Here is a 24,715-nt window from a genome sequence, read left to right on the forward strand (position 1 = left end):
GGATTATGACTATATGATCAAATTAAGTGCCCATCTATTTCTTTGTGGGTGAATTTCTTATACGGGCAAGCAGCGAGACTTTATATAGGAGACCAACATATATGGTCTGCCACTGGGGTACATCAATGCTACCCCTTGGGTCCTCTTCTATTTTCCATTGTTTTGCATCCGCTTGTGCACAAGACTAGAGACAACTGAAAACTCCTTTTCCATGCTTGGTATCTAGATGATGAGACTGCCATTAGGGATTCAGAGGAGGTGGCTAGAGTATTGAACATTATTCGGGTGAATGGTCCAGGCTTGGGTCTTAAGCTGAATAATAAGAAAACATTGATTTTTTAGCCCTCATGTGATGGTAGAAAGCTTTGTGCCGATTTATTCCCAACGGATATAGGGAGACCGTATTTGGGGGTGAAGCTCCTTAGGGGGGGGGGGGCGTTAGTAGAGACGCAAGGTTTAATAGCGGGTTGGCCATGAAGAGAGCGATCAATGTTGTTGATTTGATGGGTCTTCTTCTACAACTATGTGACATAGAGTGAGCTCCTTCTACTTCGATAATGTATGGGTATTGAAAAACTTTTCTTTGGTTTAAGGACATGCCAACCGGTGCACATAGAAGATGCAACTTTGTTCTTTGACAAAGTATTGTGCGGGTATATCGAGGATATGCTAGTATGTGGAGGCCCCTTCTTTGGAGATATCCAATGACGTCTGGGTTCCTTACCTATTCACTTCGGTGGTTTGGGTTTGTACTCAGCATACGATGTTTCCTCCTACACATTTGTAACCTCGAGGGCCCAATCTTGGACATTAGAAGACCACATATTACGTGACAGTGACATATATGGTCTGGACTCTGATTACCTTTGTGCTTGACTCGTCTTCGTGGTATAATTCTGGGATTCGACTGTAGCGGTTTCAATAATAAGGACAATGCCCCCTAAATCCCAAAAAGCATTGGTGTGTGCCCTTTTTAGCAAAATCTTCAAAGATATGGAAGTCGACTTCGACATGGCTGTTAGACAGAAAGCAGTTTTTGAGTGTCTTCGGGCTTCTCATGCTCAACATTTTCTGCTAACTATCCCTATTGATGGCCTCGACCATCATATGTATCATGTGGAGTACCAAACTATCCTTCGTTACCGTCTCATGATTCCTCTATTCCCGATTGACGATATATGCCCAGTTTGCCGCAAGGCATTTTTGGACACTTTTGGGGAACATGCAGTTCATTGTAGAGTGCTCTCTGGTTTCAAGTAATGACATGATGTGGTTAGGGATGTTCTCTTTGATGCTTGTCGACGTGCTGATATTTCCGTTATGAAAGAAGCGCCAGTGAACCTTTTGATGGACCCGTTGGATGGAAGATCCACACTCAGGCCGACTGACATTTTGGTCTTTGGATGAGTAGGAGGGAAGCACACATGTGTTGATCTTATTGGGGTCTCCCCTCTCGTCGGTTTGAGGAACGAGAGTTTCACAGCAGGACATGCCGCTTTGAAAGCCGTTGCGTGAAAAGTGGCAAAACACGAGAATGCATTGATAGAAAATCAACATGTGTTTATATCTTTTGCATTTGATACCTTTGGTTTTCTTGCACCAGAGGCGGTGGAACTCCTCACCAGAGTCCAACGGGTCATTCATTCTAATGTTATATCTCTTAGATCCACAGATGTTTTCAAAAGAATTAGTTTTGTTATCCAGAAATGGTTAGCGACGAAGTTTGTTGCATATTTGCCTTCCATGTGTTGACTTTTTTTATCATCAATATATATTTTTGGACATAAATTAAAAATAAACTATGTAACAGGCAAATCTATGGATTTAGAATAACCACATGTATTATTTTTAAAATTTGGTGTTCTTTATTAGCTATGCGCCTTCGACAAGGCTTCCAGGGAGCCATACGGTGGCCATGCAAGCGTCACAAGATGAACATGGCGAAACGTCACTTATCTTTTACCCACCCTCTCGTATGCGCGTGTTAGAACAAATGGCGTTCTTCTGAAGTAGAATACAGTCGCATGGCGCGTGGTCGTAGATATTAATCTCCTAAAAGTTTTTAGCATTTCCTTGGAACCACTTGGCCATTTGTTAATTTTAATTTTTATTTAAAGTAATAGAATACACTATTTCCGTTTGTTATATTATTGGGAGGTGAGCTTTAGAGTCGTACTTCTCGCACACAGATCTCACAACAAATATTGTATGGAGAGCTCCTGTTGGCCAGAGAGTTTACCAAGCAACCGGATCAAAGCCATTCAAAAACTCACCCAAGGTCAACACTTAACCAGTAAGCTCCGAGAGATGCTCCGACGATCGGAAAAGATTGAGCCTGACATCAACTCAGTTGATGATGTGGTGGGGCAGATCTTGGGAATGTTTGATAACACCCTTTCGATCTTGAACTCTTCTAGCTTTGAAGAAGTTCCTCATATTCCGACTGGTGATATTAGATCTCCGGGCAGTTGGGATGACCAAAAGGCAGAAGATTACGGCGAAAGTACCAAGACCCTAACACCATTGAAAGTTAAAAGGGGGTGTTACAAAAGGAGGTATGCGCTTCTACTTTATTGCAATGATTTATCACCAATAATGGAAAAGAATAGGTAAAAGTATGCTTTATGTGCAAATGATGTTGATTGTACGAGATTACTTACCTTCATCCAAAATAGATAAAATAGTACCCTATGAAAAAAACAAGTTTATATTTTCATAAAGACATCCCTTTATATGTGTATGTATATGCATATGGAGTTGCTAAAAAGTACTTTCTTTAATTGCACATATGCAGAAAAGATTCATGGACATCTATAAAGATAACTCCGAGGTTGATTGATGATGGGCATGCTTGGAGGAAATATGGTCAAAAAGTCATCCTCAACGCTACACATCAAAGGTAATTAAAATCTTGTCGATTTCAATATTTCAATAACTTATTACATCTTATTGTGTATGGATAAGTTTTTCAACTTTACTATCCTATTAATGATACCTGTACAGATTCTAAAGTTCGTCAGAATCGCCAGCTAAGTCGATTAAAGACAAAATGTTTTAGTTCGATATAAAATATTACGTTTACTTATTAAGTAGGTTAATTAAAGACAAATTAGTTTAATTATATATTGAGATGAAGTCTTGTATAACACAACTGGTTAACCTATGACCACTTTTTGTATTTCTTAGATTTTACTAACAAGTTAAAAAAGATCCACCTATGGTTACAACTGGTTAATTCAGAATGTGTAACATTTACTTCATGGAATGTAAACCATAATTAATATATAGTAAGGGTGAGAGATATTGGAAAACATTTTGATGACATATGTTTTGCTGATCATTTTGTTGATGTATTTGTATGTTAATATGCAGGAACTATTATAGGTGCACACACAAAACCGACCAAGGGTGCCGCGCAACCAAACAAGTTCAAATGACTGAAGACGAGCCACCACAGTATAAGATAACCTACAGTGGACACCATACTTGCAACAACTTGCTAAGATCCCCTTTAATCATTTTGGATTCTCCAGACAATAAGGATAACTCATTCGTTCTTAGTTTTGAAGGAACGGGACTTAATAACAACAAACAAGTCGACTGTTGTTTCCCCTCAGCAAAACACGATCCAAAGGAGGGTTTTCCATCTTTAGTTTTCAGGCACAACGAAGCTTCTTCATCCGATCATTACCTTCCATGGGATTTGACCACACAAGTTCCATCAGAACCTATGTCTATGATGTCATCCGGGCTAGACCATGAGGACATAATATCTTCAGAGGTATATTCGTCTACATGCAGTACCCATGGCTATGAGATAGATAATATCATTGGAAGCAATGTTTTTGGTGATTTCCCCTTTGAAATGTGCTCGTAGTTAGTTTTTATATCAGAATATGTTTGAAACTTATAGATGGTAAGATGCATATAAACTTCCTTTATGAAATTGATTTATGAATTTGGTTAAACAAGAGTTTGATTCCAACCGTACGTTAGGCATGAGATTATCTGGAGTTATTGGCTTGTGATTTGTTTGTCAACATGTGTTGATCAAATGGTGAGAAAGATAGACAACTAGAAAATTCTAAATTACGTTTAAATTAGAAATAATTTTCATTTTCAAATATCAAGAAATTTGATCTGATATTCAAACGTCTTATAGTCATAAAATGGCATTGCGATGTTAGTTGGCATTACATACATGATACATGTAATAGTGTATACATTTTTGAATTTTTTTTTTATCCGTATTTGATTACGCGTTTGTATTTTCTTTCCGTTCAACGTTGTAATTCAAAATATCGGGTCAAGTCTCTTCGCCAACGACTTGTTTGGATTTCACTAACAGTACCATTGTAATTCATAATAGTCTAGGAATGTAACTTTAATTATAATATTTAGTCTTTGTTTTTTGTTCGTTTTAATAATTCATTAAAATGATACTTTAAGGATATTTTAAAGAACAAATAATATACATGGGTATTATATATGGTTTACAAAAAGTATCAATTGTATTTATTTATTTATTTTTTTCTTTTTATCTTACATAGAAGATCTTTATGGATTCAAAAAAAATTACACGGTTAGTCATTTAACTAACTTCATCTCTTTTTAACCGTTTAGCATATTTATAGACATTTGTATCTTCTTTTCATCCATTTCTTATTTGTTATTTGACTCTTTTATTATTAATTAGGGTTGTCTCACTTTCATAAAGGCTTACCTAAACCCAAGCTTTCCTTGATAAAAGCATTGGGCCTGTAAAGAGGGGGAGGGGGGGGGGGTGGGGTGGGGGTTGAGATGGTGTTTGGTAGAAAAACCAAAGTCTTATTAATATTAATATTGCAACATCCTAAAATTTCTTATTAAGGTGTTATAACATATTAATATTATGGATTATACTTATGTAATTTTGTTAGAAAAACCAAAGTCATAAAAAAGTATAAAAGCGGGACAAAAATGTAAACTATGCCAAGAATGATCCAAGGACCAAGTTTAAGTGAATTTATATTTTAACAAGTCATAATATGTTAAGAATGGGATTTATATGCTTGGAATTACGATTACATATTAGATAATAAGAATGGCATCAACTCCCATTATGCTCAAAAGTACGACCATAATGGAAAAACCACATAAAGATATGATAAGAATGAAAGCAAGTGAAATAAGACTTTCGTAACCTACCTAAACTTATTTAAAGTGCATTGGAAGCTTTTAATCCCAAAAGAAGGGACCAAAATAGTTATATGCAAAAATCTTGAAAAATATGACAAAATTGGACAAAATATGAGAAATAGTGTTAAACATGTCTTATATTTTTATATTATGGTAAAATTTGTATTTAGACATGTTATAACATATATTAGATGTAAAATAGTTCAAAATATTTAGTACTTACACATGCATATGAAGAAATATGAAAGTAGGTTCCTATATTTAGTAAAAGTGACAAAATAGATCGTAATAGCGTGCAATTGTTGGATAAACAAGTAATCTTATGGATGGATAGAAACATTGCCCAACTATGATTCATTACATGGAAAAGTATAGAGTAACACAAAGTATTGATTCTAGTATTTGCATTTAGATTTTCAAAGTATACCCCTTGGGTTTTCTTGTGAAGGCATAACATTAGTGCATGAAATCAGTGGTTTCTCAATTCTAATGTGTATCCAACACAAATAATAATAAGTATAAAAAATCAACTAATTTGGAGTTGTAATGAAGAAGTTATGGATAAAACAAATTGAGATACATTATACTCAATCCACATAAGTTCAGCCTGATGTGGTGCTTGATCAGTGATTGGATGTAGAATTCTCAAGTATAAAACATGTGGTCCATGTATAAACATGTTGTATGGCTACTCAGTCCATACAAACACAGTTGACCAAGGTCTGATTTCGACTTTAAAGCCCAATTAAGTTTATTTCAACTTTTAAAGCTCACAAACTTGTGTGTGTACTATGAAGATGCGATAGTGTTGGTTGAGATTCTTTGTATTGTAGAGGCGGTCGAATTGAGGATTCTTTGGAGAGCCTAGGAAATGTCATAGTGGATATATATATATATATATATATATATATATATATATATATATATATATATATATATATATATATATATAGTTGTTCAGCGTAAGGATAATATGTATGGCTTTAGTGGGGTGACTTAGAGGACTCGAGATGATTCTTAAGGAAAGTATGGATAGCTATAGAATGTAGTATTGGACCCGTACTACTGAAAGCACAAGATCTATACTCGAGTTAAGGGTGGTCTCAGGGATTCTAAGGGGGCCTATATAGTGGAAGCTCCCTCGAGTTTATGTTGATCGTTTATGTGTTGTATTTCAGTTGAGTATAGTGACCACTCGAGGAGGAGCTTCTGGATCCGGTTCTAGCACTAGTCTCGAACCGTTGGATGAGCGATTACATGAGTTTATCACATCAGAGTTTACTCGCGGTATCATGGAGGCCACCCTTCTGATTTTCGGTACCATCAAGGAGGGGATCATAGAGCTTTTGGATGAGCGAATCGGGGCCCTTCGGGCGCAAATAGCTGCAGGATAGTTATGATCATGAACTCCCTCGTTTCCGGAGTTCAAGGCATGTGGAACTACAAAGTTCTTTGGGGATAAGGACCCCATCCCTAACAGTCATTGGATCGTTGACATGGACAATGCGCAACGAACTAGTGTCTGTAATGAGGGGGCGAAATTAGGATTTTCTTCCTGCCTTCTGAGAGACCGAGCACATGACAGGTGGGATGAGGTCGGTCGAGCTTTGGGATCTACATCAGTGGTGGCCATGACTTGGTAGGAGTTTGTTACGAGTTTCCAGGAGGAGTTTGCACCAGCAATCGATGTGTAGCAGCTGGCGAGGGAGTTTCAGATTCTTCACCAGAATATTGAGACTGTGGCGGAGATAACTGCCAAGTTCCGTGAGAGGGCTCTATTGGTTCTACAGTATACTGCAGACGAGGAGATTAAGAAGACGAGATATCATGATATGTTGAAGGATGACATCAGAGAGTTTGTAAGCTTTTCAGGGTACAAGACCCTGAATGATATGATTACGAAGGCCCGTGAGCGGGAGATTGAGTTGGAGCTTCGGACGAAGTGCAAGTCGGAGCAGGTACAGGTAGTGGTGACCCAGACTAAGAAGCACAATACTTATGATTCACACACTAGGGGCCAACAGGGTCGGAGCCGTTGTGACAAGTGCGGCAAGTCGCACGGTGGGGCATGTCAAGCAGTGGGTTCAGGTTGTTAAAGATTTGGACAGTCTGGTCATATAAGTAGCGATCGCCCCTGGGGCGCGCTGATTTGCTTTCATTGCAATCAAACTGGCCATAAAAGGCCAATTGTCCGAGGCTATCAGGAGGTTCAATGACGGCACATGCACCGACCACCATGAGGATCACCGATGGCCGCTAGGTCAAGGCAGAGGCACCTATAGTGAAGAGCAGGGCATTTCAGTTGATGACTGAGGATACGAGAGCAACGCCTGATGTGGTTGTGGTTATGTCTCATTATCTTATTTATTATTATTTCCTTTGTTTATGCTCATATTTTATTTGATCATTTATAGGGACTTTCTTAGTTAATGGTATGGTTGCTCATGTTTTGTTCGATTCAGGTGCTACCTGATCAATTGTATCTTTTACACTTAGCAAGAGGTTTAGTGATGCTCCTGGGATTTTGGATTATCCATTAGAGGTAGTGATTTTTTATGATCACTTAGTGAGTGCTTTGAGGGTTCATCGAGGAGGTGTACTGAATCTACTTAGTGAGATAAATTCGATTGATTTGGTTAAGATTCCGTTGCGAGGATCGAAGGTTACTATAGGGATAGATTGGTTGGGTCTCAATGGGGCCATGATTGACTGTGAGCACCAATTAGTGAGAGTTTGAGCCCCAAGTGTGGGAGAACTGATTATTTAGGGTCAGGGTGCTTAACATGAAATGACTCTCTTTTCAGCCATGAGGGCTACAACATATATTCAACAGGGTTATTCTGGATTTTTGGCCTATGTAGCAGATAATCGAGTTGGGGACATGGCGAATGTAAGTGATGTAACTGTCGTTCAGTATTTTCCTGATGTATTTCCTAGAGTGCCTCATGAGAAGCAGGTTGAGTTCCGAATTTATTTTGTTCCTCGTACAACCCCGATATCCAAAGAACCATATCGATTAGCACCGCCATATATGCATGAGTTGTCTATGCAACTTCAGGAGCTGATAACACAAGGGTTTTATCAGACCGAGTAGTTCACCATGGGGAGCACCGATCCTCTTCGTGAAGAAAAAGGACGGTTCACATAGGATGTGCATTGATTATCAAGAGTTGAATAAACTAACGACGAAGAATCCTTACCCAATCCTGAGGATTGATGATATATTTGACCATCTTCAAAATGAACCTTGGTTCTCCAAGATTGATTTGCAATCAGGTTAACATCAGATGAGGGTCAGAGACGAGGATGTGCAGAAGACGGCATTCAGGACTCGTTATGGTTAATACAAGTTCATGGTGATTCCATTCGGGCTCACCAATGCACCAGCAATGTTCATGGACCTCTTGAACCGGGTATGCAGACTAATGCTGGATTGGTCAGTGATCGTGTTTATTAATGATATTCTGGTCTACTACAAGACCAAGGAGCAACACGAGGATCATTTGCGGGAGGTATTGTAGACTTTGAAAAGGGAGAGGTTTTATGCCAAATTCTCCAAATACGAATTTTGGTTGCACGAGGTGCAGTTCTTGGGGCACATCATTAACCATAAGGGTATCCTGGCCGATCCGGCCAAGATTGAGGCCGTCATGAGATGGGAAGTTCCGAGGACTCCATCAGAGATTCGAAGATTCAGAGTTGTCTATGTCTCGCGGGTTATTATTGGAGATTTATCCAGGGTTTCTCCAAGATTGTTGTGCAATTGACCTATTTGACGAAGAAGAATGTTACTTTTTGGCGGGGCTCCGATCAGCAGTCAGCTTTCGAGACGTTGAGACATAGATTATGCGAGGCACCGATTCTCAGACTTCCCGAGGGAATGGATGATTTTGTAGTTTATTGTGATGCGTCTATCTCGGGATTGGGGGTTGTACTCATGCAGAGAGGACATGACATCTCTTACGCTTTGAGGTAGCTGAAACCTCATGAGGCGAATTACCTTACTGTCAATTTAGAGTTAGTGGATGTGGTTTTTCCCTCAAGATTTGGAGGCACTACTTGTATGGGGTTAGGTGTACTATCTACACTGACCATAAGAGCCTAAGATACCTGATGGATCAGCCGAATTTGAACATGAGGCAACAAAGATGGTTAGATTTGGTGAAGGATTATGATTGTGAGATCTTGCACCACCCCGAGAAGGCCAATGTTGTGGTCGATGCCCTAAACCGCAAGACAGTGAGGGCACCTATTGTAGATATATGTTTGAGGATGGTTATTGTTTCCCCTTTTTATATATGGTCAAGAAGGCTCAGGTGGAAGGATTGAAAAAGGAAAATTGGAAGGTAGAGAGAATTAGGGGGCAGATTCCATTACTTTTTAGAGTCGGGGCTTGTTGACCTAGTGTGGTAGGGTTTGGGTCCTGACTACTAGTTGGCTTAGGCAGACATTGCTAGAAGACGCTCATAGGTTGAAATTTCGATCCACCCAGGGGCCACAAAGATGTATAGGGATATGAAGTTGAGCTATTGGTGGCCCTGTATGAAGAGGGAGATAGCATGGTTCGTGGAGTGGTGCTTGACTTGCCGGAAAGTCAAGGCCTAACATCTTACTAGTCTGGGTTTCAAACCCTAAATCTCATTGGATTGATTTCACCATGGAAATCACTTCCCAAGCTTGATTAAGCTTCTAATCACTCTCATCTACATCATAACCAAGTTATAGGTTGATCTATTCAACCAATATAACCATACTACACATTTCACCAAAAATGGAGAAATTTTACCTAGATGGAGAGAGGATGAAAATACTTGCAATCCACCGTAACTATCTTGTCTTGGCACCATTTTAGTTGCACTCAACTCTCCAGTCGATCTCCTAATGAAATGGATCGGAATAAGCTCTAATAGGTTTAAAACCCATGTTAAATCCTCGAAAACACGCCATGGTGCGAGCTCGTAGGTGGTGGTCAGCCTCTGGTCGAGCCACAATGCCAATCTCCCACAACAACCTACTTTCATCACCCTGTCGTGGTACCCCGTAATGCCACTCCGCGGGGTAGTACCTTGATCTCTACTTATAATAAGAACATGACCCATTCTCCATCACTCTCACCACATTGTGGTGAGTTCTTCATCACACCGTGGTGGCTGCAGATCAGCAAACTACATTGTTGATTCCATTCCATCCTTGGGGACAAGTTTTCTCCTAACTTCTAACATTCATAACTTCTTCGTTCTGAACCCATTTTCTATGATCTTTATATCCACGTGAAGGTGGGGATATATTATACAAATATATTAAGTCACTTCTCATTGACTTAATATGGTTCTTAATCTACTAAGTCCCAAACTTGGCCCAAATGCATTAAATTTCTCATTTTACCCTTTTGATCAAAATGAATCCTCTCATGCATTTCTTCTCTTGAACTTACTTATCTAACCTCATGTTAGTGACTTACACTTATCTTATCCATTTTCATGAAGTCACAACTCCATAAACTCATATAGTTCTTCTAAATGACCATTTTTCCGTTTTGGTTATATTTTTTGACTAAAAGTAGAATCTCTCTAAATTTCGGGCTCTTATAAGTAGGGTTGGAGCTTTTGGTCTTAGCCAAAGTAGCTTCAATAGTTTTAAACATACCATGAAGCTTCATAAGGGTCTTTTCAAGATTTTCCAAATTATAGTTCATGACGAACTGATGGTATGAACTAGAAAGCGAGTTTAAGACCATGTCAATGGCTAACTCCTTTGGAAATTTGACATCCAAATTCCCCAGTCTGTCAATGCACGACTTTACCTTTTGAACATGTGCAGACACAAAGTTCCCATCTTGATGTTTACATGCCATCAACGATTTGATGATCTCGAATCTTTGTTGTTGAGCTTGTTCTTGGAACATTTCCTTAGATTCTCATTTATTTCAAACGCACCAATACTCTCTAAACTATTTTGAAGATCAGGAGATATGGTCGCTAATATAATCCAAGAAATGTTTGTAGATTCATCATCATGTTTGTTGTATGCAATTATATCTTCTTCATAGGACTCATCATCCATATAAGGGAGGTTCTCATCCAGGACATACTCTTTTCCCTCATACCTCAATGCAACCTTTAAATTGCAAATCAAGTCCAACTAATTTTGACTGGTAAGTTTTTCCATTTTTAGGATCAAGAGGAGAGAGAAGTTTGAGTTTTTAGTGGGAGGAGGACAGGGGCGGTTTTGTTATGGTGCCCGTAGTGGCACCGGAAACACTTGATATTTCCCTACGCATTGCAAAAAAATTCGAATTTTTTTTCTACTGTCGTGACACTACTTAAATTTCCCGTTCCACCGTGTACCACCCATAATATGAAATATTGCATCCCAGGAGGAAGAGGATTGTTGTTGATACTCGACATTTTAGGATGAAAGGAAGTTTAGTCAGTTACAATTTATCCTTATAAATTTTTTTAACCCTAAATGAAATTAACAAGGCTAGGATCCATATTTCGCTTTGCGATGTGTAAACGAATGTCATAAAAACACAACAAAGTAATTTAGGTAGGCAGTGCAACTTACCGGTTTCAAACTCTTGAAACTACTACATCATTTAAGATTCATTAGCATTCAATGGCATGTTAATATTGATTGTGCTCATCTCAAATTTAATGATGGGGATATCGTAGTCCACTAAATAAATGGTGAAACAACCATGTAAAACCGCACGATCCTCCACACAAAATTATCCTCATATTGACATGTCGGTTAACCACACACGCTACATCAACATGATATTTTCTCGAGCGACTCTCATTATAATTTATATTCTCATAATGTTGTTCCATTTAGCCACACCCGCTCCAATATCAGAATATAAACAAAATTTGTGTTTTCTTGGGCAGCACATGACTCACGCTTTCTATTTATCAAAAGGGAATTTTGTTTTATTACTTGATTAATACTTTTAATTTTGAAACAAAATCCGATCAAACCCTTTTCGTAACTCCACTCTCAAAATATAAAAAGGCGGTGAAGGAGGTAAGTACGAAGCATTTTAAAATCCGGCCTCATTAGGAATCAAAGAGACCTCCTTAAACCTTTCGTAGAGTATTAGAGTGAGTGATCCTAGTCTTGATTCGACGATAATGTTTTTATTAACATGTGAGGACACATATGGTATAATTTTGATACGTATAGTACGACTATAACATATAAAAAATTTAATCATTTTAATTTTATAATATTGTCTTTCTATTTTAATTATCTTACTAAATAAAGTTTAATATAAGTATTTAAATTTTATCTCAAGTTTAAATAATATTCAAATTTAATTAACTAAATATTCACATTTAAATTTCAATTAAGTAATATTTTAACTTAATTACTAAATTTGAATATTCAGATTTAAACAATTAAAGCAATATTTTAATCAAGAGGCTTATCCCAAAAATTCAAAATTTTAAATCACAAAATTAGTCCAGCTCGCCATACGCGTCGCAGCCAGCTGATTGGCGCGCCGCGCCTGCGACTTGCCACGTTTCTTTTGTTTTTCGATTTTTACAAAGTTTGTGACATTAATTATGTAACGCCCTGTTTCGAATCGTTTCCCATTGTGGGGTGGTGATCAAGGAGTGGATATTAGCATACTTAGAACCCTTGAAGAATTGAGTTTGGGCTCATTTGGAGGTGGATGATGTAGTTTCGATGATCCGGGTATTCGGTTTGTGTTTTAGAGCCCAAGGGTATCGGTAAAGGCGTTGGTTCGGTCCTTTTATGAACTTTGGATTTAATTTCGGTTGGTTTTCAGACTAAAGAAAGTTTATTGAAGTGTAGCGCTTCTCGTTACCTTTTCGTGGTTATAAAGAACGTCGAAAACGGATAAGGAATGCAAACGTTATGACCATTTGAAGTTAGAGGGGTGTTCGGCCGAAACGGGTACGCATGGCGAACGTGGGAGGTACGCATTGCGTACACGGGAATTTGGACGTGAGTGTAATTGGGAACGCCATGCGTTCCCCAAGGGAATGCTCTGTGTTCGTCAAGCCATATTAAAACCCTAATTTAGGGTCTTAGACCCTATTTAAAGACCTTAACTCACCTCCAACCCTCATTTCCTTCAGCCTCCATCCTCTCTAACTCTAAGAACGAAACCCTAGCCTCCATTTGAGTATTTCTTGAGTTTCATGGTGATTTTTATGTTTTTGGTGCTTGAGGAGGAAGAAGGAACATCTTGAAGAGTCATTTCTTGACTTGGAGCTTGTGGATCCAGGCTTTGTGCACCTAGATCTATCTTCTGGAGGTATAAAGTCTCAACCTTGACAACTCTTTCGTGTAGATCTAGCTAAGTGGTATTTTGTTATGGTTTTGGTCCCTTTGAGGTGGTTCTTGTGAGTAGAAGTTACTACAGAACCTTTGAGCTTCATATTTGGTCCTTGTTGAGGTTATGGAGTCATAAAGTTTGGATCTTGATGGGTATAAACCTTCCATGCATGATTTGGTAGTCATTTAATGTAGTTTGGAACTTAGGGTTTTGATTTGGGTCCCATTGAGTTATGCTAATTCATAAAGTTGGAAACTTTATGACTTAAGAAGTCCCTTGAAATCAGATCTTGAAGTTTGGGTTGAGGTCTTAAGGTATTAAGAAATTTTAAGAGATTTTTGGAGTGATTTTGACCTTTGGAGTTCATCTTTGGTGATTGGGCTTCATTAAGCCATGCAAAGGCTTAAAGCCTTCGAATTTATGGATAAAGTCACTTATATTTAGTTATTCCGAGGTTTTAGATGTTTGGATTAAAGGGTTAAGTCATTTGAATGACTTTTGGGTGGTCGTCGGGAACGCCGTACGTACCACTAGGGAACGCCGCATGTTTCGGCTATGATGCCCGTTTTTTAACTGGCGATGTACGTCGTGCATACAAGCCATGTATGCCGTGCATACGTCTGATAAGATGGGTATCAGGCTTTATGGACTTGGACTCTTTGCAATGGGATTTCGTTGGACTGGGCTGTTTCTTTGGGCTATGAATTATTTAATTGGGCTTTGGTTAAGCATCATGACTTTGAGTGGGCCATAGGTTTGGTTTGGGCCTTGGGTTGTGTTGTTGGGCCCATTAAGGAAATGGTAAAATGGTCTTTTACCCTAGTAGTCGGGCTTATGAGTTGAGACCACGGTTAACACATTATGACATAATTATTAATTTGGATTTATTTGTTGGTATTTGGCGCAAAGTTATCCAGTTTGGTGGTGCAAGCAGTCATTTGCGTATCAGTGGATTGAGGTGAGTTGTCCTCACTGTACTTGCGGGTCGAAGGCACCAATGTCGGCCCATTGGATTGATATCCTGATGTGCATGCTATTGTACTGTTATCATCTGTTAGATCGGTATCCTGGTAGATAGGATGTTGCTATGTTGTTATGATCTGTTAGATCGGTATCCTGGTAGCCAGGATGATTTTATGCTTAGTGATCTGTAGATCTGTTTGAATGGCTGTAGACTGCTATATGATTATCTGTTATATGTGCACATGTTTGGTCGGTGACTGAGGCTTCACTGCTTTGTGCGTAAGTCAATAGGTCGGGCATACCAACCAGTTAGATGACTTACCTTTTAGAAGGACTTGTAGTTCTTGACCTTTGAAAGCTTGAGCACCCCAAGTGTGATGCCTCTAGTGGTTCACAAACACCAATATGCAAGAGGAGGCTTGAAATAATAGGTTACTTTGCACAAAATCAACTTCACTCTTTTAGAATGCAATGGGGTGGTCAATTTTGGCACTAGGGGTATGCTTTTATAGTATTCCTAAGCTAGGGTTACATTCATGCAAACCCTAATGCTCCATGACCTTTCACATTCTTATGCTCCATGCGTTTAACCTCCATGGACTATCCATGGATTATCTCATTGGTTTAGCCCATCTAAATAATCATGGATCATTGGCCTACACTATAAGAATCATTGATTTACACAATCAATCCCCATATATTTAATTAGTCTCTTTTGACCACAAAATTAATTCCAAATTAATTCTTGATCAATACTAATTAAATAATATGATTTCATATTAATATATTATACTTGTAATATAATAATAAATCATAAATAACCTTATTCTCAAAAGTCCATCCTATCAAATTGCACTGGTGAAGGCAACCCAAAAGGACCAGGCTACAATCGGGTCAAGTACATCCCAATTATAGTTATGGGCTTAGACACCAAATCCAACAGTCTCCCACTTGGATAAGTCTAATAACTATAGCTGCTAATGTGATTTCAGAATCCGACTTAGTAATCGTAATCTTTGAAAACCCGCTGTCGAACTCTGACCTAGTCAGTGACGCGTCCTTCAGATAAGGGATCATATACTCCTCTGTTCTCAAGATATCTATGCAGACAAATACATGGAACATAGTCATACTTATTGTCCTGCAATTTGTTTCCCGATTTCCGATTCGTCTGACATAGAACATAACTGAACACATCAATTTAGTTCTGACCGGGCCTGACACATAGTCAAAACGGAATCATCGAGGTGCCCAAGATATCGCTTTTAATCCTCTTAGGATAAAAGGAACAGATAAAGTTCGTCATTATATTCTTGTACTAACTACTCATCAAATCATGCACAACGACACGTTTTATAACATCAACTTACTGATGTGTTTTCATGCCATCAACGCACAACCAACTCGTAGTCAACAACTCATATATCTTGGTTTGAAGATTATATGATATCATCGTCTCACAATTACTCGTGATAAATTTCATGAAGTAATTCAGGTGAGCGCGGGTTGAATCCAATACTCAAATCTTATTTCAGGAGCACTCATGAATGGTGTAGCAAACTATGTCTAACTCCTTAGACAATCTACAAGCCAACTCATGACAGTCTTCTTTCATACTTACTTCCAACGTATGATCGACTGTGGATGGTTTGAATAATTTTATTATTCTGGAAGTCAAAACATGCAAAGTGAAACAATAGTAAATAATTGGCACAAGACAGTAACTTTACTTATAAATAAAAATCCTTTTATTTATTCATCAAATGTCAATTACCATTTAGCTATTACAAGTTTCGATTTATCTAATTACTAAAACTAATATCGTCCGTTAGCCGAATGCCCCTTGATGCTGCAAGTGCGTTACCCTAGTCAGTCCCTTTGTAAGGGGATCTGCTGGGTTGTCCTCTGACGATATCCCCTTTACCACGAGGTGTCCTTCTTCTACTTGATGTCTTATGAAGTGGTACTTTCTGTCGATATGCCTGGATCTACCATGATCTCTTGGTTCCTTGGTCAAGGCAACCGCCCCTTCATTATCGTAGAAAATCTCCACAGGCTCCTTTGTGGATGGAATGACTCCAAGGTCTCCGATGAAGTTTTTCAACCATATCGCCTGCTTCGATGCTTCGCTTGCTGCTATGTCCTCTGATTCGCACATTGAATAAGCTATAGTCTCCTGCTTGGAACTTTTCCATGTCACTGCTCCTCTATTCAGGGTAAACACCCAGCCCGACTGAGAGCGGAAATTATCTCGGTCGATTTGAAAACTGGTGTCGCTATACACTTTCACTCTCAAGTCATCACTCCCACCAAGGGTAAGGACCCAGTCCTTAGTCCTCCACAGGTATTTATGAATGTTCTTAACTGCAGTCCAATGATCTTTACCAGGATTCCCTTGATATCTGATGACCATGCTCAAAGCAAAGGCCACATCAGGGCGAGTACAAGTCATAGCATACATGATCGAGCCAACTGTAGAAGCATATGGTATTCGACTCATTTCTGCTATCTCAGCCTCTGTACTCAGACTCTGAGTCTTACTCAGTTTGGTATTGCTTTGGATAGGTAAGTCACCTTTCTTAGATTCTTCCATGCTGAAACGTTTCAACACTTTGTCCAAGTAGGTAGTTTGACTAAGTCCTATTAGTCTTTTACTCCTGTTTCTCAATATCCTTATCATTAGAATATAAGCAACTTCTCCGAGGTCCTTCATAGCGAAACACTTCCCAAGCCAGGACTTAACCTCCTGCAAGGTTGGGATGTCGTGTCCTATGAGAAGTATGTCCTTTACATACAATACCAGAAAGCTCAATATAATGCCACTAGCATTGACATACACACAAGACTCATCCTCGCTTCTCGAAAATCCACACTCATTGACTTTTTCATCGAAACAAAGATTCCATCTGCGAGATGCTTGTTTCAATCCATAAATGGATTTCTTAAGCTTACATACTCTATTAGGGTACTTTGCATTGATAAAACCCTCTGGCTGACTCATGTAAACATCTTCAACCAACTTTCCATTAAGGAAAGCGGTTTTGACATCCATTTGCCATATTTCATAATCATGAAATGCAGCTATGGCCAACATAACCCTTATATATTTAATCTTTGCTACTGGTGAGAAGGTCTCATCATAGTCAACTCCCAGAGTTTGAGTAAAGCCCTTTTCAACCAGTCGCGCTTTATATGTGTGTACTTTCCCATCCATGTCGGTCTTTTTCTTGAAGATCCATTTGCACCCGACTGTCTTACGACCTGGTACATTGTCAACCAAGTTCTAAACTTGATTGTCATACATGGACTAAATCTCGATGTCCATAGCCTCTTTCCATTTTGCAGACTCGGGGCCTGCCGTGGCTTCCTTGTAGTTATTAGGTTCATCTAAATTTACCCTTGTGCTATCGCTGATAAATGTAATTCCTTCTGTAGTAATATGGAAACCATAAAACTCAGGTGTATTTCTAACTCTACTGGGACGCCTCAGAGGTAAAGACTCGGCAATTGGATCAACTGGAGTTTACTCCTCATGTTGATTGCTAGTGTTTGAGGTTCCTTCACCGCTTGACTCTTGAAGCTCTTCAAGGTCAATTTGCCTCCCACTGTTTCCTTGGCCTATGAGTTCTCTCTCACGAAAGACTCCTCTCCTCGCAATGAAAACAACATCGTCACTCGGTATATAGAAGAGATATCCAAAGGATTTCTGTGGGTAGCCAATGAACATACATCGCTCACTCCGAGGTTCGAGCTTGTCGTGAGTTTCTTTTCTCACAAGAACCTCGCAACTCTAAACTTTGATGTGGTCTAATGTGGGAACTTTCCCTGTCCACATCTCATGAGGTGTTTTGGAAACCTTTTTGGTAGGGACTAGCTTAAGGATATGGGCGGCAGTCTCTAAGTCATACCCCCAGAATGAGATAGGTAACAAAGCTCGACTCATCATGGAACGAACCATGTCTAGCATGGTTCGATTGCGCCTTTCAGCCAAACCATTAAGCTGTGGTGTCCTTGGTGGCGTCAATTATGAAACAATTCCACATTCCTTAAGATAGTCTAGGAACTTGAGGGCAAGTTTTGAAACTTGTCAAAACTCTTCATATTCATAACTTATGAGTTTAATTGCATTTTAATGGATGAGACCTTTCATTTTCAACGGTTGGGCTTAGACAACAAATCCAACAACAAGTTGGTATCAGAGCCTTGGTTTGAGTGAATTAGAGGAACACTCGTGTGAATCCAGACTCAAACTAAGGAAAAAGATGTTTTCAAACGATTTTCAAATAGTTTTCAAAATAATCAACGAGGATGCAATGTGTACGATCAGTCAGAGCCAGTAAGTTGACCCCAAATTACCACACAATTATTTTGAGATTATGCTTTGATATGTTAGAACAACATGCTAGTATTAGGAGAGGGATCTTCAGGAGTTGTATGATAAAATTATCAGATATATGATGCCTTATCTCTTATAGAATCCATGATTGATTGTTGTATGACTCTTTCTCGTGTAATCTGGCTATTGCGTGAATGCGCTAAGTCACATGCTACATGGTTTAAATGATATTAGGATAAGGGGTTTGGTCTCGCTTCACAGCTCTTGTCTGAGTCCAACGGTTGTGGGATTGAATCTTTTAGCCTAAGATTGCTTAAACTGTGGGGCATGTGATTGTATTCATGCGATAGTCATCTAGCACCAATAGAGGGCCACATGGCAATTAGTGATATGGTGAGTCGTGTGCTGTCAGCCGACCAGTTGCGTTATTGCAGGAGGAGGCAGTGGTTTCCTTAGAACGGGTGCGGTTCATAGCGGGTCAACGTAAGGAATGATTAGCCGCTCTTGAGAGAGTGAGAGCAGGGCGAATGTGCACCCATGGTGCGGGGAGTTGGTGATAGAGGATTTCGTATGAGGATCTATCTGATTTTATTGCGTTTTAGTGCCAGTGGACTTCTCTGCTCGAATGCTTCTTGCTTTGTGCTTTGTGGGACCCATGTTTATGAGGGTTAACCATCAAATGAATACAATAAATTACATGTTATGTAGGTTAAATAATCTTAGAATGAAGGACTTAGGCCTATTGCGCAACTCTAGTCTGAGTGCAATCGCTGTAGGGCTGAGCCCTTCAGTCGAAGGATTATCTAAGCTTGATTGCATGTAATTGTATTCATGAAGTGGTTAGCTGACATTGGTAGGGGTCCTTCAGCAGCTGATGGCAGAGGGGGTACGGGTGAATCCTAGGACAGCCTAGGGAGTATTTTAGTGTTGTTGATTCGCTGTTGAGCAAGTTTCAGGAGTATGTTGTGACTAGGTCTTAAAGGACTCGAGATGATTCTTGAGGAAAGTATGGATAGGTGTGGAAGGTAGTATTGGGCCCGTACTACTGGAAGCACAGGATCCATACTCGAATCAAGGAAGGTTTCGGGGATTCTAAAGGCTGGTCGGGGAAGGTTGCATGGTTGGATACCATTATTCATGGTAGTGTTTCCATTCCTGTCGATCTATTGGTTGTGGCTACTCAGGCATGAGGATGGTCCTGGTAATTGTTTTGATCCCCAGCAGTGTTATTAATTTGGTTGTTTGGTGAAAATCTAGTGAGCTTATTGGGTTGAGGCCTCAGAGGTTTTGCTCGAGGCCGGTTATTCGAGTCGCGGGACTTAGGAAGGGGGCGATGTTTGTAATCGGGTTGGGTAATTGTAGCTGGAAGTGGGATGGTTGATTGATGGATTGGAATGTTGTTATCTGTGGCAATGGTTATGCCCTTTCAATTTTTTCGAGTTTGGAGAAAGAGTGAGCAGGCTCCTAACTTCCGGAATTAGAAAGGGTAGTACTTGCTTATGATGGTGTTAGTTATGATTTGGTTTCAGCACCATTAGGTGGTAATTCGAGCCCTAAGTGGGGGAGAACCGGGACTCTTGGTTTGAGTACTTCAGCCATTGAGAGATTGGCCAGTTCGTTGTTTGGATTGTTGTTTTCAAATTAGTTGGGCAGATGTTGATCAGTGGATCTTTTCCAGAAGCGGGTATGTTCCATGTTCCTTTAGTCTTCAGGTATGTTTACCCTCAATGGTGGAGTGGGAACTTGGTTCATAGCAGGCTCAAGTTTTGGTAACCTTCGGGATCACTGTGGAAGTCTTCTTGAGCTAGTTGTGTAGTGGTGGAATCCGTTCAGTCTCAACCAAGTATGGGATCCTGTTTCGACTGATCGGGGGGATGTTTTCCGTTATTAATTGAGGTATTGTTTCGATTATCTCTGGTATTTATTATCTATTTAGATGAGGTTATGGGTTCCCTAAGGATGTGCATGGTGGGTTTTACGTGAGCGGGGCAAGATAGCATTGTAGCCCTTGGTTCGAAATATGTGCATGGATCTTTTGAGTTATAGCCTTCGAGTCGGACAAAGAGTGCAACTGTTATCCTTTCCACGGGTCATGCGCGACCTTGTTTTCGTAAGGTTTTGCTTTGGTATCATCTTTGTGGCGCACAGTTGGCGTTGTGAGGGATTATATTAGGTCCCTTCAAGGCAATAGAATGAGGTGAGTATCTTTTGGCCCTAAGTACTGGGCAATCGATGCGATGGCGATGAGGTCGGTGTGTTATCAGGAGCATTCCAGTCATGGCTCGAGTTTGGCTTGGGTGCTTGGTCGAATGCGTGTTTGATTCTGGATGTGGGTGGATTGACAGATGAGCGGTAAGACCATGGGCGGTGGTTATGGCAAGGTAGAAGTGTTGTGAGACTGCGGGGTGGCCCGTAGCATTCATCGATCCCTGTGCAACGGTGAGGTTGTGGCAAATCCGTGTCTGGTCACAGATTTCTTCATATGGTTTTGATCAGGGTGGGTCAGTTTGTAAGACTGTGCGGAGGCCACAACATGTTTTGGAATCAGGAAGTAGCAGGTCGATTGGAGACCCGGTATGGTATGAGACTATAGTTGGTCAGGTAGCATTCATTTTAGTATGGGTTTTGGTGACGGGTTGTTTTGGATAATTATTGTCAATTGAGGCTTTCTTTCGGTAGTCGCATGGGGAGACCGTGTGTGTGTGCCTTTTGACTCAGCAACTAGGCAGGAATCCGATATTTCAGTTCAGATAATTGGCAGACAAGTTGGGACCAGGGAGGTCTCAGCTGCTTTTGGAAGGAACCGAGGAGGCAGCACGATGTTTCGGGCAGTATTAGGGATTTGGGATTCATGTGGGCGGAGTAGCTTGTTATTCGGGAAATGCTAAGTCACTTGCAGTTTGGATTAAATAATCTTAGAGTAATTGATTTGACCCAGTTGCGCAGCTCTCGTCCGAGTCTAACAGTTGCAGGGTCAAGTCTTCTACTCGAAGGATTATCTGAGCTTTCCGTCAAGCATAAGTGTTCTACAACGATAATTGGTTTGTGTTTCTATTTTCTAGTGGAATTTGAATGGTAGTGGTTCAGTGTGGGCGGTCTTTCAGGAAGTCATAGCATCTCGAGACTTCAATTTTTCAGATTAAGTAGATGTGGCTATTTTGCAAGGGATTATTGGCGGGTGGTGATAGGATTCGTTCGTCTTCAGGTTGGAGAGCCCTGCTAAGGTTGGTTTTGGTTGCCTTGGGAAGGTTATGGTATGCTCTGGGTCGTGGCCGTGTTGCTCAGGCTTTTTGGCGTGCCGAGGATGGTAAGGAATGATTTCGAGGACGAAATCTAATTTAAGTGGGGGAGAGTTGTAACACCCTATTTCGAATTGTTTCCCATTGTGCGGTGGTGATCAAGGAGTGGGTATTAGCAGACTTAGAACCCTTGAAAAATTAAGTTTGGGCTCATTTGGAGGTGGATGATGTAATTTGGATGATCCGGGTATTCGGTTTGTGATTTAGAGCCCAAGGGTATCGGTAAAGGTGTTGGTTCGGGCCTTTTATGAATTTTGGATTTAATTTCGGTTGGTTTTCAGACTAAATAAAGTTTATAGAAGTGTAGGGCTTCTCGTTACCTTTTCGTGGATATAAAGAAAGTCGAAAACGGATAAGGGATGAAAAAGTTATGACCATTTGAACTTAGAGGAGTGTTGGGCCAAAACGGGTACGCATGGCGTACACGGGAATTCAGACGCGGGTGCATTTGGGAACGCCCTGCATTCCCCAAGGGAACACGCTGTGTTCATTAGGCCAGATTAAAACCATAATTTAGGGTCTTGGACCCTATTTAAATACCTTAACTCACCTCCAACCCTCATTTCCTTTAGCCTCCATCCTCTCTAACCCTAAGAACGAAACCCTAGCCTCCATTTGAGTGTTTCTTGAGCTTCATGGTGATTTTGTGTGTTTTTTGTGCTTGAGGAGGAAGATGGAACATCTTGAAGATTCATTGCTTGACTTGGAGCTTGTGGGTCCAGGCTTTGTGCACCTAGATCTATCTTGTGGAGGTATGAAGTCTCAACCTTGACAACTCTTTCATGTAGATCTACCTAAGTGGTATTTTGTTATGGTTTTAGTCCCTTTGAGCTGGTTCTTGTGAGTAGAAGTTACTCTAGAACCTTTGAGCTTCATATTTAGTCCTTGTTAAGGTTATGAAGTCATAAAGTTTGGATCTTGATGGGTATAAAACTTCCATGCATGATTTGGTAGTCATCTGATGAAGTTTGGGACTTATGGTTTTGATTTGGGTCCCATTAAGTTATGCTAAGGCATAAAGTTGGAAACTTTATGACTTAAGAAGTCCCTTGAAATAAGATCTGGAAGTTTGGGTTTAGGTCTTAAGGCATTAAGAAGTTTTAAGACATCTTTGGAGTGATTTTGACCTTTGGAGTTCATCTTTGGTGAGTGGGCTTCATTAAGCCATGCAAAGGCTTAAAGCCTTCGAATTTATGGATAAAGTCACTTATATTTAGTTATTCTGAGGTTTTGGATGTTTGTCTTAAAGGTTTAATCCATTGGAATGACTTTTGGGTGGTCGTCGGGAACGTCATGCGTACCACTGGGGAATGCCGCGCGTTCCGGCTATGATGCCCGTTTTTGAACCGGCGACGTACGTCGTATGTACAAGCGATGTACGTCGTGCGTACGTCTAATCAGATGAGTATTGGGCTTTATGGACTTGGACTCTTTGGAATGGGATTCCGTTGGGCTGGGCTGTTTCTTTGGGCTATGAATTATCTGATTGGGCTCTGGTTGGGCCTCAGGACTTTGAGTTGGCCATAAGTTTGGTTTGGGCCTTGGGTTGTGTTGTTGGGCCCATTAAGGAAAGGGTAAAATGGTCTTTTACCCTAGTAGTCGGGCTTATGAGCTGAGACCACGGTTAATGGATTATGACATAATTATTAATTGGGATTTATTTGTGGTTAGTTGGTGCAAAGTTATCCGGTTCGGCGGTGCAAGCAGTCATTTGCGTATCAGCGGATTGAGGTGAGTTGTCCTCACTGTACTTACGGTTCGAAGGCACCAATGCCGACCCATTGGATTGATATCCTATTATACATGCTACTATACTGTTATGATCTGTTAGATCGGTATCCTGGTAGATAGGATGTTGCTATGCTGTTATGATCTGTTAGATCGGTATCCTGGTAGCTAGGATGATGATATGCTTAGTGATCTGTAGATCTGTTTGACTGGTTGTAGACTGCTATATGATTATCTGTTATATGTGCACATGTTGGGTCGGTGCCTGAAGCTTCACTGCTTTGTGCGTAAGCCAATAAGTCGGGCATACCAACCCGATGGCTGAATGGGCCCGAGGGTATTCCATCCCGAGGATGATTGGACCCATAGTATGATTGGCATTGCAACCCGGTGGTTGAGGGCATGGGGTTTTCCAACCCGATGGTTGACTGGACCCATTGTATGTCGGCATTCCAACCCGATGGTTGAGGGGCCTTAGGTATTCCAACCCGATCGTTGATTGGACCCATAGTATGCTGTTTGTTGTATATGTTATTTGTCGTGTGTTGGTACTTTGGGAGAAACTCACTAAGCTTTGTGCTTAAAGTTTTTGGTTTATGGTTTCAGGTGTTTCAGAGATTCGTGGCAAGTCGAAGGCGTGACCGTACACAACCTGATTTTATGTCATTGATCTTGGGAAGCACTGATTTTCAAATAATGGTTTGAGAACACTATTTTTGTAAACAATTTTATTAGTAAAAGGATCGTTTTGAAAAGTTTAAAATTTTCGAAATTTTTGGGATGTTACAAACTAAAACAAATTTGGCTCTGATACCACTGTTGGGTATTATTTTCATCAATTACACATCCTAAGGTAGCAGAAACAATCAACATATTTACTTAAGTGCACATGCATCCTAGAAT

General features: G+C 40.1%; 1 protein-coding gene across 1 annotated transcript; it reads left to right on the forward strand.

Moving 5' to 3' along the window:
- Nucleotides 1-2,146: 2,146 nt before the first annotated feature.
- Nucleotides 2,147-3,971, forward strand: LOC145140510 (putative WRKY transcription factor 70). The gene is made up of 3 exons (XM_079073979.1): nucleotides 2,147-2,555; nucleotides 2,795-2,899; nucleotides 3,373-3,971. The coding sequence occupies exons 1-3, from the start codon at nucleotides 2,209-2,211 to the stop codon at nucleotides 3,875-3,877; spliced, it is 957 nt and encodes a 318-aa protein (XP_078930105.1). The 5' UTR covers nucleotides 2,147-2,208; the 3' UTR covers nucleotides 3,878-3,971.
- Nucleotides 3,972-24,715: the final 20,744 nt, after the last annotated feature.

This window comes from Lactuca virosa, chromosome 9, assembly GCF_052849685.1.
Source record: "Lactuca virosa cultivar CGN04683 chromosome 9, Lactuca_virosa_CGN04683_v6, whole genome shotgun sequence".
In the NCBI taxonomy this organism is placed as follows: domain Eukaryota; kingdom Viridiplantae; phylum Streptophyta; class Magnoliopsida; order Asterales; family Asteraceae; genus Lactuca; species Lactuca virosa.